General features: G+C 44.6%; 1 protein-coding gene across 2 annotated transcripts in view; it reads right to left on the reverse strand.

Annotated features, from left to right (window-relative positions):
- Nucleotides 1–13,734, reverse strand: part of LOC141113204 (probable ATP-dependent RNA helicase DDX60) — a 477,260-nt gene that overhangs the window by 315,889 nt on the left and 147,637 nt on the right. For both annotated transcript variants that reach the window (XM_073606185.1, XM_073606175.1), the window contains exon 17: nt 448–597. In XM_073606185.1, the coding sequence (XP_073462286.1) occupies nt 448–597 (150 nt within the window). The remainder of the gene's footprint in view (nt 1–447; nt 598–13,734) is intronic.

Below are 13,734 nucleotides of genomic sequence, written 5' to 3' on the forward strand. Positions count from 1 at the left end.
TCAACTTCTGTCGATTGACGTGACAGAGCCGGCCCAGGCTCAGGAAAGATCATGACCCTATGGTCGGGATCCGCCCACATGCCTGGACCGACACCCAGCTCAACCTCTCAGCAAGTCACAGAGAGCCTGAGCGGGCCACTTCCACCACCTCCACAGCCCAGCGCTCCAGTAAGCTTGGGGGAGGGGGGGAAGCAAAGAAAGCTGGTGACTGATAGTCACCAGCTCTCTGCTCACGGAGCTGTGAGAACCGAGCGATCGGCGATATTTGATCGCTCGGTTCTCAATCTTACAACCGGCGGGGGACAGATGCAGCGAGGACCGATGCTGCATCTACCTAGGTAAGTATGATTCTTTAAAAAGTAACATTCCCATATTTCTGTTTTAAGTTGTTTTATTTTATGTTAAATATTTGAGGATCTCCAAAGCTGTAAGAGAATGTTACCTTACCTTAGTAGGAGAAACATAAACCACAACTGATTCATTGCTTTGTCTTAGCACTTTCTCCATGCAGTAGTAAGAAGCATAGGTTTTTCCTGAAGAGGTGGGAGCCACTATCACTGCAGATTCATTATTGTCCACCACATCAAGAAGTTCCCTCTAGCAGAAGACACAATTAGTCATATTGAAGGTCATCATAATACAGTAAAATATGATACACGTTAAATTAAATTGTAGAATGTAATTGCTCAGTCAGTTGTAGTCTTTATTGTGAATATGGTATTTCTATCAAGAATGCAATATCTTGTACATCATTTAGGGGCAATTCAATTTATCTACTAATACACCTTTGTAAAATCTCAGTTTTCTGCATTTCTGAATCCTTCATGAAACGCGGTTGTCATAATGCCTAAACTGCCAGTGGAGAATAAATACCCAGATTTGACCTGGTATCAGCCTTATGTAATCCCCAGTACAACAGTACTGGAGAAGGTAAGGAAAGCTCTAATGGCCCGTACACACGGTCGGATTTTCCGATGGAAAATGTCCGATCGGAGCCTGTTGTCGGAAATTCCGACCGAGTGTGGGCTCCATCGGACATTTTCCATCGGATTTTCCGACACACAAAGTTGGAGAGCAGGAGATAAAATTTTCCGACAACAAAATCCATTGTCGGAAATTCCGATCGTCTGTACACAAATCCGACGGACAAAGTGCCACGCATGCTCAGAATTAGGGATGAGCCGAACACCCCCCGGTTCGGTTCGCACCAGAACCCGCGAACGGACCGAAAGTTCGCACGAACGTTAGAACCCCATTGACGTCTATGGGACTCGAACGTTCGAAATCAAAAGTGCTCATTTTAAAGGCTAATTTGCATGGTATTGTCCTAAAAAGGGTTTGGGGACCCGGGTCCTACCCCAGGGGACATGTATCAATGCAAAAAAAACTTTTAAAAACGGCCGTTTTTTCGGGAGCAGTGATTTTAATGATGCTTAAAGTAAAAAAAAAAAAGTGAAATATTCCTTTAAATATCGTACCTGGGGGGTGTCTATAGTATGCCTGTAAAGTGACGCGTGTTTCCCATGTTTAGAACAGTCCCTGCACCAAATGTCATTTTTAAAGGAAAAAATCTCATTTAAAACTGCTTGCGGGTTTAATGTCATGTCGGGTCATGGCAATATGGATGAAAATCAGTGAGACAAACGGCATGGGTACCCCCCAGTCCATTACCAGGCCCTTTGGGTCTTGTATGGATATTAAGGGGAACCCCGCACCCAAATTAAAATAAGGAAAGGTGTGGGGCCACCAGGCCCTATATACTCTGAACAGCAGTATACAGGCGGTGCAAACAAGACAGGGACTGTAGGTTTGTTGTTAAGTAGAATCTGTTTGTAATTTTGAACATTTTTAACGTGTTTAGCTCCAGCCAAAAAATCTTTTCTAAGCTTTTTGGAAAACATAGGGAAGGGTTATCACCCCTGTGACATTTGTTTTGCTGTCTTTCCTCCTCTTCAGAAGATTTCACCTCACTTTTTTGTCCCAATGAAAAATGTTTTTTGAAAATTTGGGTTTTTTTGTGGAACAAGGATTGGAAAGCATCAGTGGAAAGGAGAAATTGTTTTCCCATATTAACTCTTACAGGAGAGAATTTCCCTTCCTAGGGGTAGATTTCATCTCACTTCCTGTTGTCTCTTTCCGTTTGCAAGTAGGAGTCGTTTGTAAGTTAGATGTTTGAAAGTAGGGTCCTGCCCTATATACTCAGCAGAAATTTGGGCCTTAGGTATTGCTGTGGCCACAACACTGTAAGCCCTCACAGGGCCCTGCTGTGAAATATTAGATCAAGAATTGTAATTACATGCCCCTGTTGAACAGGAGCTGAAAAATTAGGCCTTAGGCACTGGTGCTGGTGCCACAACACTGCAACCCCTCACAGACACTCTAGTTGGAACGCAGGAACGAGCCCTGCTGCAAAGTATTGCTTCAAAAATTGTAATTACACGCCCCTGTTAGACAGGGGCAGAAAAATTGGGCCTTAGGCACTGGTGCTGGCGCCCAGAACCAAAAATGTTCTTACAAGCTATCAGCGTGATGATTGAGGAGGAAGAGGATAATTACTCAGGGATAGTCACTCAGCATCAGCATAGGCAGTCTTTGAAGGGATCTGAGATTTCAAAAAAAATTATTCGGTTACATCAGCATCAGGTGCTTGGTAGCTGGTGGTGATCCAAGACTCATTCATTTTTATGAAGGTCAGCCGATCGACCGAGTCGGTGGACAGACGCACCCTGTGATCGGTTACCACGCCTCCAGCAGCACTGAATGTGCGTTCCGAAAGAACGCTGGATGCAGGACAGGCCAGTAGCTCAATTGCATACTGTGCAAGCTCTGGCCAGTGATCCATCCTCAAGACTCAGTAACCCAGAGGATTTTCGGTGGGAAAGGTGTCCAAGTCTGATCTTGCCCCTAGGTATTCCTGCACCATGTAAAACAGACGCTGGCGATGGTTGCTGGAACCGATCATACCTTGGGGCTGCGGACCAAAAAATTGTCTGAACGCATCGGTCAGACGGCCACCTTCTCCACCGCTCCTTCTTTGACTGACCGAAGCCTCAGCAACACGTTGTCCAGAAACAGGTGTTTGTAACCTTCCAGTCTCTGGGAACGCGTTGCACAGACCTTTCTGAAAGGCCTCCCGAAGATGTTTCATCCTCTGCTCCCTCTGCGATGGCAAGATAAGGTCCGCAACCTTACCCTTGTAACGTGGATCAAGGAGGGTTGCCAGCCAGTATTGGTCCTTCTCCTTGATACCACGAATACGAGGATCCTTACGCAGGCTTTGCAGGATCAGGGAGGCCATGCAGCGTAGGTTTGCTGAGGCATTCGGTCCGGAGTCCTCTGGGTCACTAAGGACAACAACGTCCGCAGCCACCTCCTCCCAGCCACGTACAAGTCCATGTGTTCCTTGGGACTGATCCCTTAAAGACTGCTGCTGATGCTGAGTGCCAGGCTCCACCTCCATACTGACACACTCTTCCTCCTCCTCCTCCTCCTCCTCCTCGTCCTCTTCCTGTGTGATCGGCGGGCACGCAGGAACACTGTCTGGATAAAGGGGGCCTTGAGAGCTAAGGAAGTCCTCCTCTTCCTGCCTCTGTTCTGCCTCAAGTGCCCTGTCCATTATTCCACGCAGCGTGTGCTCCAACAGGTGGACAAGGGGGACAGTGTCACTGATGCATGCACTGTCAGTGCTCACCATCCTCGTGGCCTCCTCGAATGGTGACAGGACAGTGCATGCATCCCTGATCATGGCCCACTGGCGTGGGGAAAAAAAACCAAGCTCCCCTGACCCTGTCCTGGTGCCATAGTCGCACAGGTACTCATTGATGGCCCTCTGCTGCGTGTGCAGCCGCTGCAGCATGGCCAACGTTGAGTTCCACCTGGTGGGCATGTCACAGATTAGGCGGTTCTTGGGCAGGTTAAACTCCTTTTGGAGGTCCGTCAGCCGAGCACTGGCATTACGGCGGAAATGCACACAGACTTTCCTGGCCTGCCTCAGGACATCCTGTAAGCCCAGGTACCTGCCCAAGAACCGCTGCACCACCAAGTTAAGGACGTGAGCCAAACAGGGCACATGGGTCATTTGTCCCTGGCAGAGAGGAGGTTGGTGCCATTGTCGCAAACCACCATTCCTGCCTTAAGTTGGCGTGGCGTCAACCACCTCTGAACCTGCCCCTGCAGAGCTGACAGAACCTCTGCCCCAGTGTGGCTCCTGTCCCCCAAGCACACCAGCTCAAGCACCGCATGGCATCTTTTGGCCTGCGTACTTGCGTAGCCCCTTGAACGCCTACGGAGCACCGCTGGTTCCGAGGAAGAGGCCATGGAGGAAGAAGAAGAGGAGGGGGTGGAGGAGAGAGGTGTGTCACAATCAGCATTTTGGAGGCGTGGTGGCGGAACAACCTCCAACACTACTGCACCTTGTCCTGCATCCTTCCCAGCTGCCAGCAGAGTCACCCAATGCGCCGTGAAACTTAGGTAACGTCCCTGTCCATGCCTGCTGGACCATGAGTCAGCGGTAATATGCACCTTACCGCTGACCGCCCTGTCCAGCGAGGCATGGACATTGCCTTCCACATGCCGGTAGAGAGCCGGAATCGCCTTCCGTGAGAAAAAGTGGCGTTTGGGTACCTGCCACTGAGGAACCGCACATTCCACAAACTCACGGAAGGGGGCAGAGTCTACCAACTGAAAAGGCAGCAGTTGAAGTGCTAGCAATTTTGCCAAGCTAGCATTCAACCGCTGGGCATGTGGATGGCTGGGAGCAAACTTCTTTCGGCGGTGCAGCAGCTGGGGCAGGGAAATTTGCCTGGTACAATCTGACGTCGGTGTACCAAAAGCAGATTGCCCACAAGTACTTGACTGTGACACACCTAATTCTACACCTTCATTCCTCTCACTGCAGGTCTCAGAGAGGACTGAAGGTCTAGTGGGGTTGGAAATCTCAGCTGATGAGGAGCAAGGAGAGATCCTCTTTGTTCTTTGGTGTGGGTCTTTTAGATACGCTTGCCAACGAACTGCATGGCAGGTCAACATATGTCTGGTCAAGCATGTGGTACCCAAGCGGGAGATGTTTTGGCCACGCGAGATACGCTTGAGACATATGTTGCAAATAGCAGCGGTGCGATCTGATGCACTCGTCTCAAAAAAGGCCCACACCAAAGAACTTTTTGAATAACGCGCAGAGACTGCAGCGCCCTGCACATGTGGAGCTTTGGGGTGTGATGCAGTCAATGTGCTGCCCTTAGGCTGGCCCCTGGAGGGCATCCTGCCTCGTTGGTGATGTGCCGCCGCCTCCTCCTCCTCCTCCTCCTCCTCCTCCTCCTCTCTCCTATCAGGCACCCACGTTGAGTCAGTGACCTCATCATCCCCTCCCTCCTCATCACTGGAGCAAACCTGGCAGTATGCTGCAGCAGGGGGAGCATGACTGCCAGATTGCTGTCCTTCTTGGGCACCCCCTCTGTCCGTGCTCATGTTACTGCCTTCATCGAGCTCAGTATCGTCATCAGAGCCTTCCAAACGCTGGGCATCCTCCTGGAGCATGTACCCAACACTGTGGTCAAACAGTTCGAGGGAATCCTCATGAGGACATGGTGGAGCTAGGGAAGGAGTCACTGATGACATTGAGCTGAGGGAAGAGGCCGCTGCTTTGCCAGACAAAGCACCCTGGGCATGGGTGAGAGAGGATGAGGAGGATGAGGACGGCTTGGTCATCCACTCGACCAAGTCTTCCGCATGTTGCGGCTCAACACGGCCAGCTGCCGAAAAAAAGGCCAAGCGTGTCCCATGGCCACGTGCTGATGAGGATGCACCGTCTCCACGACCAGCACTAGACACAGAGCCTGCTTGCCCTCTCTTATTGGCTTGTGACTGTCTGCCTCTCCTTCTTGGCCTTCCAGACATACTAATGGCCTGTAGCTGCACTAAGCTGGGATAGAACACCTGTAATTTTCTTCAGGTAGCTTTATATACTGTAACCAGACAAGCCTGCCTGTCAGTAGGAAGATAACAGGAACGGATCTAGCTGAACACTGTGAGCAGGACGCACTGTACTAAATGTAAATAGTCTAGCTGCCTGACCGTGGTACTAATAGGATCAAATAGAACACCTGTAATTTTCTTCAGGTAGCTTTATATACTGTAACCAGACAAGCCTGCCTGTCAGTAGGAAGATAACAGGAACGGATCTAGCTGTACACTGTGAGCAGGACGCACTGTACTAAATGTAAATAGTCTAGCTGCCTGACCGTGGTACTAATAGGATCAAATAGAACACCTGTAATTTTCTTCAGGTAGCTTTATATACTGTAACCAGACAAGCCTGCCTGTCAGTAGGAAGATAACAGGAACGGATCTAGCTGAACACTGTGAGCAGGACGCACTGTACTAAATGTAAATAGTCTAGCTGCCTGACCGTGGTACTAATAGGATCAAATAGAACACCTGTAATTTTCTTCAGGTAGCTTTATATACTGTAACCAGACAAGCCTGCCTGTCAGTAGGAAGATAACAGGAACGGATCTAGCTGAACACTGTGAGCAGGTCGCACTGCACTAAATGTAAATAGTCTAGAAGATAACAGGAACGGATCTAGCTGAACACTGTGAGCAGGACGCACTGCACTAAATGTAAATAGTCTAGAAGATAACAGGAACGGATCTAGCTGAACACTGTGAGCAGGACGCACTGCACTAAATGTAAATAGTCTAGAAGATAACAGGAACGGATCTAGCTGAACACTGTGAGCAGGACGCACTGCACTAAATGTAAATAGTCTAGAAGATAACAGGAACGGATCTAGCTGAACACTGTGAGCAGGACGCACTGCACTAAATGTAAATAGCAGGAACGGCTCTAGCTGAACACTGTGAGCAGGACGCACTGCACTAAATGTAAATAGCAGGAACGGATCTAGCTGAACACTGTGAGCAGGACGCACTGCACTAAATGTAAATAACAGGAACGGATCTAGCTGAACACTGTGAGCAGGACGCACTGCACTAAATGTAAATAGTCTAGAAGATAACAGGAACGGATCTAGCTGAACACTGTGAGCAGGACGCACTGCACTAAATGTAAATAGCAGGAACGGATCTAGCTGAACACTGTGAGCAGGACGCACTGCACTAAATGTAAATAGCAGGAACGGATCTAGCTGAACACTGTGAGCAGGACGCACTGCACTAAATGTAAATAGCAGGAACGGATCTAGCTGAACACTGTGAGCAGGACTCACTGCACTAAATGTAAATAGCAGGAACGGATCTAGCTGAACACTGTGAGCAGGACGCACTGCACTAAATGTAAATAACAGGAACGGATCTAGCTGAACACTGTGAGCAGGATGCACTGCACTAAATGTAAATAGCAGGAACGGATCTAGCTGAACACTGTGAGCAGAACGCACTGCACTAAATGTAAATAGCAGGAACGGATCTAGCTGAACACTGTGAGCAGGACGCACTGCACTAAATGTAAATTGCAGGAACGGATCTAGCTGAACACTGTGAGCAGGACGCACTGCACTAAATGTAAATAGTCTAGAAGATAACAGGAACGGATCTAGCTGAACACTGTGAGCAGGACGCACTGCACTAAATGTAAATAGCAGGAACGGATCTAGCTGAACACTGTGAGCAGGACGCACTGCACTAAATGTAAATAGTCTAGATAGAAGATAACAGGAACGGATCTAGCTAAACTGAATACAGTGTATATATATATATATATATATGCAACACCTGGGATGCATATATATACACAATACACTGTAAGTGCAGCTAACTGACTGACTGTTCTGCCTAATCTATCTAACTCAAATCAAATGACACTGTCTCTCTCTCTCTCTATCTCTCAGCACACCGGAACACACACTACACAGGGCCGCCGTGCAGGCGGCCTTATATAGTGTGGGGTGTGTACTAAATCCCCTGAGCCATAATTGGCCAAAGCCACCCTGGCTTTGGCCAATTACAGCTCTCTCTACTGACGGCGCTGTGATTGGCCAAGCATGCGGGTCATAGTGCATGCTTGGCCAATCATCAGCCAGCAATGCACTGCGATGCCGCAGTGAATTATGGGCCGTGACGCGCCACACGAATTTAGCGCAAACGGCCCATATCGTTCGCAATTCGGCGAACGATCGAACAGCCGATGTTCGAGTCGAACATGGGTTCGACTCGAACACGAAGCTCATCCCTACTCAGAATAAATAAAGAGATGAAAGCTATTGGCCACTGCCCCGTTTATAGTCCCGACGTACGTGTTTTACGTCACCGCGTTCAGAACGATCGGATTTTCCGACAACTTTGTGTGACCGTGTGTTTGCAAGAAAAGTTTGAGCCAACATCCGTCTGAAAAAATCCATGGATTTTGTTGTCGGAATGTCCGAACAAAGTCCGACAGTGTGTACGCCCTATAAGAGCCAAACAGGCAGTGCAGACGTTACACAGCAAACAAGTAAACACCCTGCTGTTAGCAATTGAGTGTGCAGTTGAAAGGGCTCATAAGTCTGCTACTGCTTTTTAACTGTCCATTCTGGGAGTGTCAAGGTGACCAGGTTATATCATCTATATGCAGTCAGGTCACCAACCTGGCTGTACTGTGTAGTAGGACTGTGTAAATCTCAAGACTGATAAACAAAATATACAAACTCTTTGGCAGGTAAAACAGCTCCTGTTGATGCATTTCAGATGGTATTTGTAGCTATTTAAAGAAAACATGAAGGCTGCCATCACTGACTACTTATGGGATCGTAGTCATAACCAATAACAATTAATATTTAATAATCTGATATAATATTTAAAAGAATAATACATCAAAATACCTGTGGTTTGAAATGGCCGTGGCCTTTTATTTATAGGTATAAAGTATAATTAAAATATCAACTTATAATCAGAAATAATCAAACACACTTAACGTGAGTTAAAAGCAAGTATAAAATAGTATATCAATATAAATATATATATATATATATATATATATATATATATATATATATATATATATATATATATATATAGCTCAGCCATTTAAACTCAAGCTATATAATGTAAAACCAAAAACAATTATCCCTTTGCAAGAAAGGACATAAAGTAAAACCTCATAAATCAGGCCACGACAGGGAAGGGGGGGTGGGATGTGCTCCTCTTCAAATCTTCGCCGTCTTCTGCCCAGTAATGACGCATCCTCTTCCTTTTATAAGTTGTATACTCGTGCCAGAGGACCGTTTGGGGCAACTGTCAATCTCGATCACCAATCAGAGGTAAGTCATTTAATAATAATTATTTATTTATTATTATTATTATTTATTTTTTTTTTTTTAAATAACTTAATTTAAATTTCAAAAGTAGGTCTGCCACGATCCCACAGGTGGTGGGGCAGGGACATTTCATGCCCTGCCCTTCACCTTTATGGGATCGTAGTCATAACCAATAACAATTAATATTTAATAATCTGATATAATATTTAAAAGAATAATACATCAAAATACCTGTGGTTTGAAATGGCCGTGGCCTTTTATTTATAGGTATAAAGTATAATTAAAATATCAACTTATAATCAGAAATAATCAAACACACTTAACGTGAGTTAAAAGCAAATATAAAATAGTATATCAATATAAATATATATATAAATAGCTCAGCCATTTAAACTCAAGCTAAATAATGTAAAACCAAAAACAATTATCCATACGCCAGGCTCAGAATCTTAAGGAGCCTGGCACACCCCCAAGGCAACAGCCAATTCAACACAGGATTGAAAATCTAAATTTAGAATGTCTAGAGCGACATCAGATAAATTCACATTGTCAGGTCTATAAAACCCAGGCAAACCGCCCTCTAAGTTCAAATGCCGAAAAGACATACCATGAACCGAAGGCATGAATTTATCTAAAGCTCTATTAATTCGCTTACGGATCTTCTCCAAAAATTTAAGGTCAGAACAGAGCAACCAATCAAGTCTCGGTATTATTTCAGAAAATATTAAAAAAGTATCAGGTAAAACTGCATGCAGGCATAATAGATCAAGCTTAATATGAGAAAGCAATTCTAAGGTTTTACGTTCACCCAGATCATTACCCGATAAATGAAAAATAATGATATGTGGAACAGGCCAGCAATCATGCAGATAAGACAGAACAGAACGTAAATCGCTCCAAATCATGCCACTTCTTCTATACCAATGAACATCAAAACCATAAGGCAAGCCCAAATTATTTCCATAGACTCTCCATTCAGCTCTCTTCTGAGCCCAAAAAACATAGGAGTGTCCAATGATCCAGATGACACGTGGAGCACCTAAAATCAAAAACAAAGATTAGGCCTAACATATGATCTATAACAGTTAGATCTCCAACCACCAATATCTTTAATCATAGATTCATTAAGACCTACCAAAGCAGCAGTAGAGGCAGCACCAATACGAAACGAGTGCGACGTAATTCGCAGATGTTCCAAACGCAATGCTTTTAGGCATCTATGTAGAACAGCTTTGAATTGATAAATAGTCACCGGAGCACCCGTGACATGAATGAGCAATTGCCTAAAAAACACAGGTCTGACACGCAAAAATTGCCGAACCAAAGTGAAAACACAATAACGAGCACCAGGAAGTGCTCGCAAAGTAATCCATCTACCATGACCCAATTGATCCGTTTTACCATGACGAAGTAAAACTTGAATATAATCAGAACCAACAAAAACATCACGAAAAAACAAACCTGATTCATCAGAAACTTTCAACGGGAGCAATTCAGAAATTCGGAACGCCCCAAAAAAACACAAGCAAAAGGCCAAATTAAATAATAACGATTCATAAGGAGAAAAACAAACATCCTTAGAAACTTCACAAAGACGACCCAAAAGGTCATCAGAAATCGGCAATCTAGTATCAGCAACCGAGCGATTCCTTTTGTAACCTTTCAAGGCATGCCGAACAGAGAAAAAGGACATGCAAGATCTACTGCCCTGCATGCGCAAGAAGAAGGAAACACCCTACAAAGTTTTAACAATATGAGAATGTGAAAAACCACGAGACATCATTAAACTCAAAAAAGACAAAACCAAGTCTTCAGAAAAAGGGGGCTGAAGATGGCCAAAAGAAAGCAAGAAGGAACACCACAAAGACCACGCAGCTTTATAGGATGCCCACGTGGAATTTGCCAAAGAAGCCCGAATAGCATTGAAGATAGGGTTCATCGAAGTTCCCATAAGTGAGGAGGGCATAATAGGCCAGTAGGATCCGCATGTGGAACCAGAAGTTGGAATTCCTGAAACTGGGAACGGGACAGAGCATCAGCAATTACATTGTCCTTACCAGGAATGTACTTAGCCTTTAACCATATATTAAGATCTAAACATTTAAAAACCAACAGTCTAAGCACAGCAAGAACAGGAAGAGATTTGGAAGACAAACAATTAAGAGCAAAGACAACACCCTTATTATCCGAATATAGTAAAATACGACGATTCCTAAAATGAACACCCCATAATTCCAAAGCAACCAATACAGGAAAAATTTCCAATAGAACAATATTAGACGTCAAACCTGAATCTTTCCAATACGTGGGCCAAACATCGGCCGACCAATGGCCATCCCAATAAGCACCGTAACCGCAAGATCCAGCCGCATCAGTATGAATATGCAACGCTGAAGCAGAACAAAAGGGAGCCTGCCATGAACAGCGGCCATTAAATGTAGATAAAAAACGACGCCAAACCATAAGATCATCCCTCATACCAGAAGTAATCCGCACAAAATGAAAAGGAGAAGAAATACCAGAAATAGCGCGATATAAGCGCTTAGAGAAAACACGACCCATCGGCAAAACTCTAGATGCAAACGCCAACAAACCAAGCAAAGACTGCAAAACTTTCAACCTAACTTTACTTTTAGAAAGAACAAAGTTCAATAAAAGTTTAATTTTAACAATCTTCACATCAGGCAGACGGAATTCCATGGAAACCGTGTCAATCTGTATACCGAGAAATTCAAGGCAAGACGTAGGGTAAACAGACTTCTCATCGGCCAACGGTATACCAAATTCCTTACAAACAATTCTAAAAACCGTAAATAAATATAAACAATCAGAAGAATCAGCTTTACCAATAAAAAGAAAATCATCCAAATAATGCAATAAATCAGTAGAACCCGCACGAAAACCAACAACCCACTCAAGAAAAGTAGAAAAAAGTTCAAAATAATAACAAGAAAGCGAACACCCTATTGGGAGACATTTATCAAAATAAAATTAATTTTGAAAATGGAAACCCAAAGAATTAAAAGCCGACGGGTGAATAGGAAGCAAACGAAACGCCGATTGTATGTCGGCCTTAGCAAGCAAAGCGGACGAACCAACGGCCCTAATCTTAAACAAAGCATCATCAAAAGAAGAATATTGGACAGGACACCATGATGAGTCAATATCATCATTCAAAGAAAAACCGTAAGGGAAAGATAGATGGTGAATCAACCTATAAGAGTTAGGCTCCTTTTTAGGAACAATACCAAGCGGCGAAACACGAAAATCAGCGAATGGAGGAGCAGAAAACGGACCCACATCTCTACCAGCCCGCAATTCCTTATCCAACTTCTCTCGAACAACAGACGGATGCAAAGAAATCGAAGGCAAATTAGGAAATATGTGACAACCAGTCCCAGAAAAAGAAGGCAACTGAAAACCAAACAAAAAACCCTCACGCAAGACGATTGCTTTCAGATGCTCTGGATACTTGAGAAGCCAAGGCAACATGTTTAGAATTTTCACCGGAGTTGTGGCTTTTAAGAAAAAGCTCCTTAGAAGGAGCAGAAGCACTAGAGGACAACTTCTTAAAACAGCGCGAAGCAGGGTGGGCACCCGCACAATGGCTACATTCATGTTTGTATTTACAGTTATTAGGCCATTTACACAGCCCATCATTAAAATGAAAACAAACGCCCCGGCGATAAGCAGTAGTAGGAGTAGAAGCATTAACCTTAAACAGAGGCTTTTGAGGCAACAAAAGATTAAGCCATAAGCCAACATCTTTTGAGCCCCATTTCATATGTTTATGTACAGACAATTTTTGACGAAAGGCCTCATCATAATAAAACCACGAAAAACCAGGGAAATTTTTGTAAGCCTCCAAAATGGTATTGACATGTTGGAACAAACCAGAACACAGATCAGGACGTCTCTCACCAAGGACACCAGCGTAAATGCAAAATGCTTGCAGCCAATTATTAAAGGAGCATGGCGCAATCTTCTTCCTATCATCATCTCTCTTATCACTATCCCTCTTATCTAAGCAATGTTCATGATTGGACGGAAGCAAAGGTAAAACATCAACATACTCCCCAGACCAAATCTTGTCTTTCATAGCGTTAGACAAATGAAAACCCAAGGGGGATAATTCACACGTTACGACCTCCTTTAAACAAGAATTCGGAATAAGCGTGTTAATAACCACCGCTGGAGCAGCAGGAGGCATAGGTGTAGCATCGACAGTCGTAGAGACAGGAACAACACGTGAGGCAGACAAAGGATCTAGCCACGCAGAAGCTACACTTGGAGTCGACGTAGGATGAGCAACATTAACCGAACCAGCTAGATTAGATAAAAATTTAGAAAACTAACAAAACAATTCAGTAAATTTAGAAGAATCAGCAAACTCACCAGAAGTATCTGAAGTAACAGTATTCGCATTATCGCATTAGAGTCAGAGAGCATAGGCGCCTGTGAAATCTCACAAGCAGTAGATG

The sequence above is a fragment of the Aquarana catesbeiana genome, linkage group LG01 (assembly GCF_042186555.1).
Source record: "Aquarana catesbeiana isolate 2022-GZ linkage group LG01, ASM4218655v1, whole genome shotgun sequence".
Lineage (NCBI taxonomy): Eukaryota > Metazoa > Chordata > Amphibia > Anura > Ranidae > Aquarana > Aquarana catesbeiana.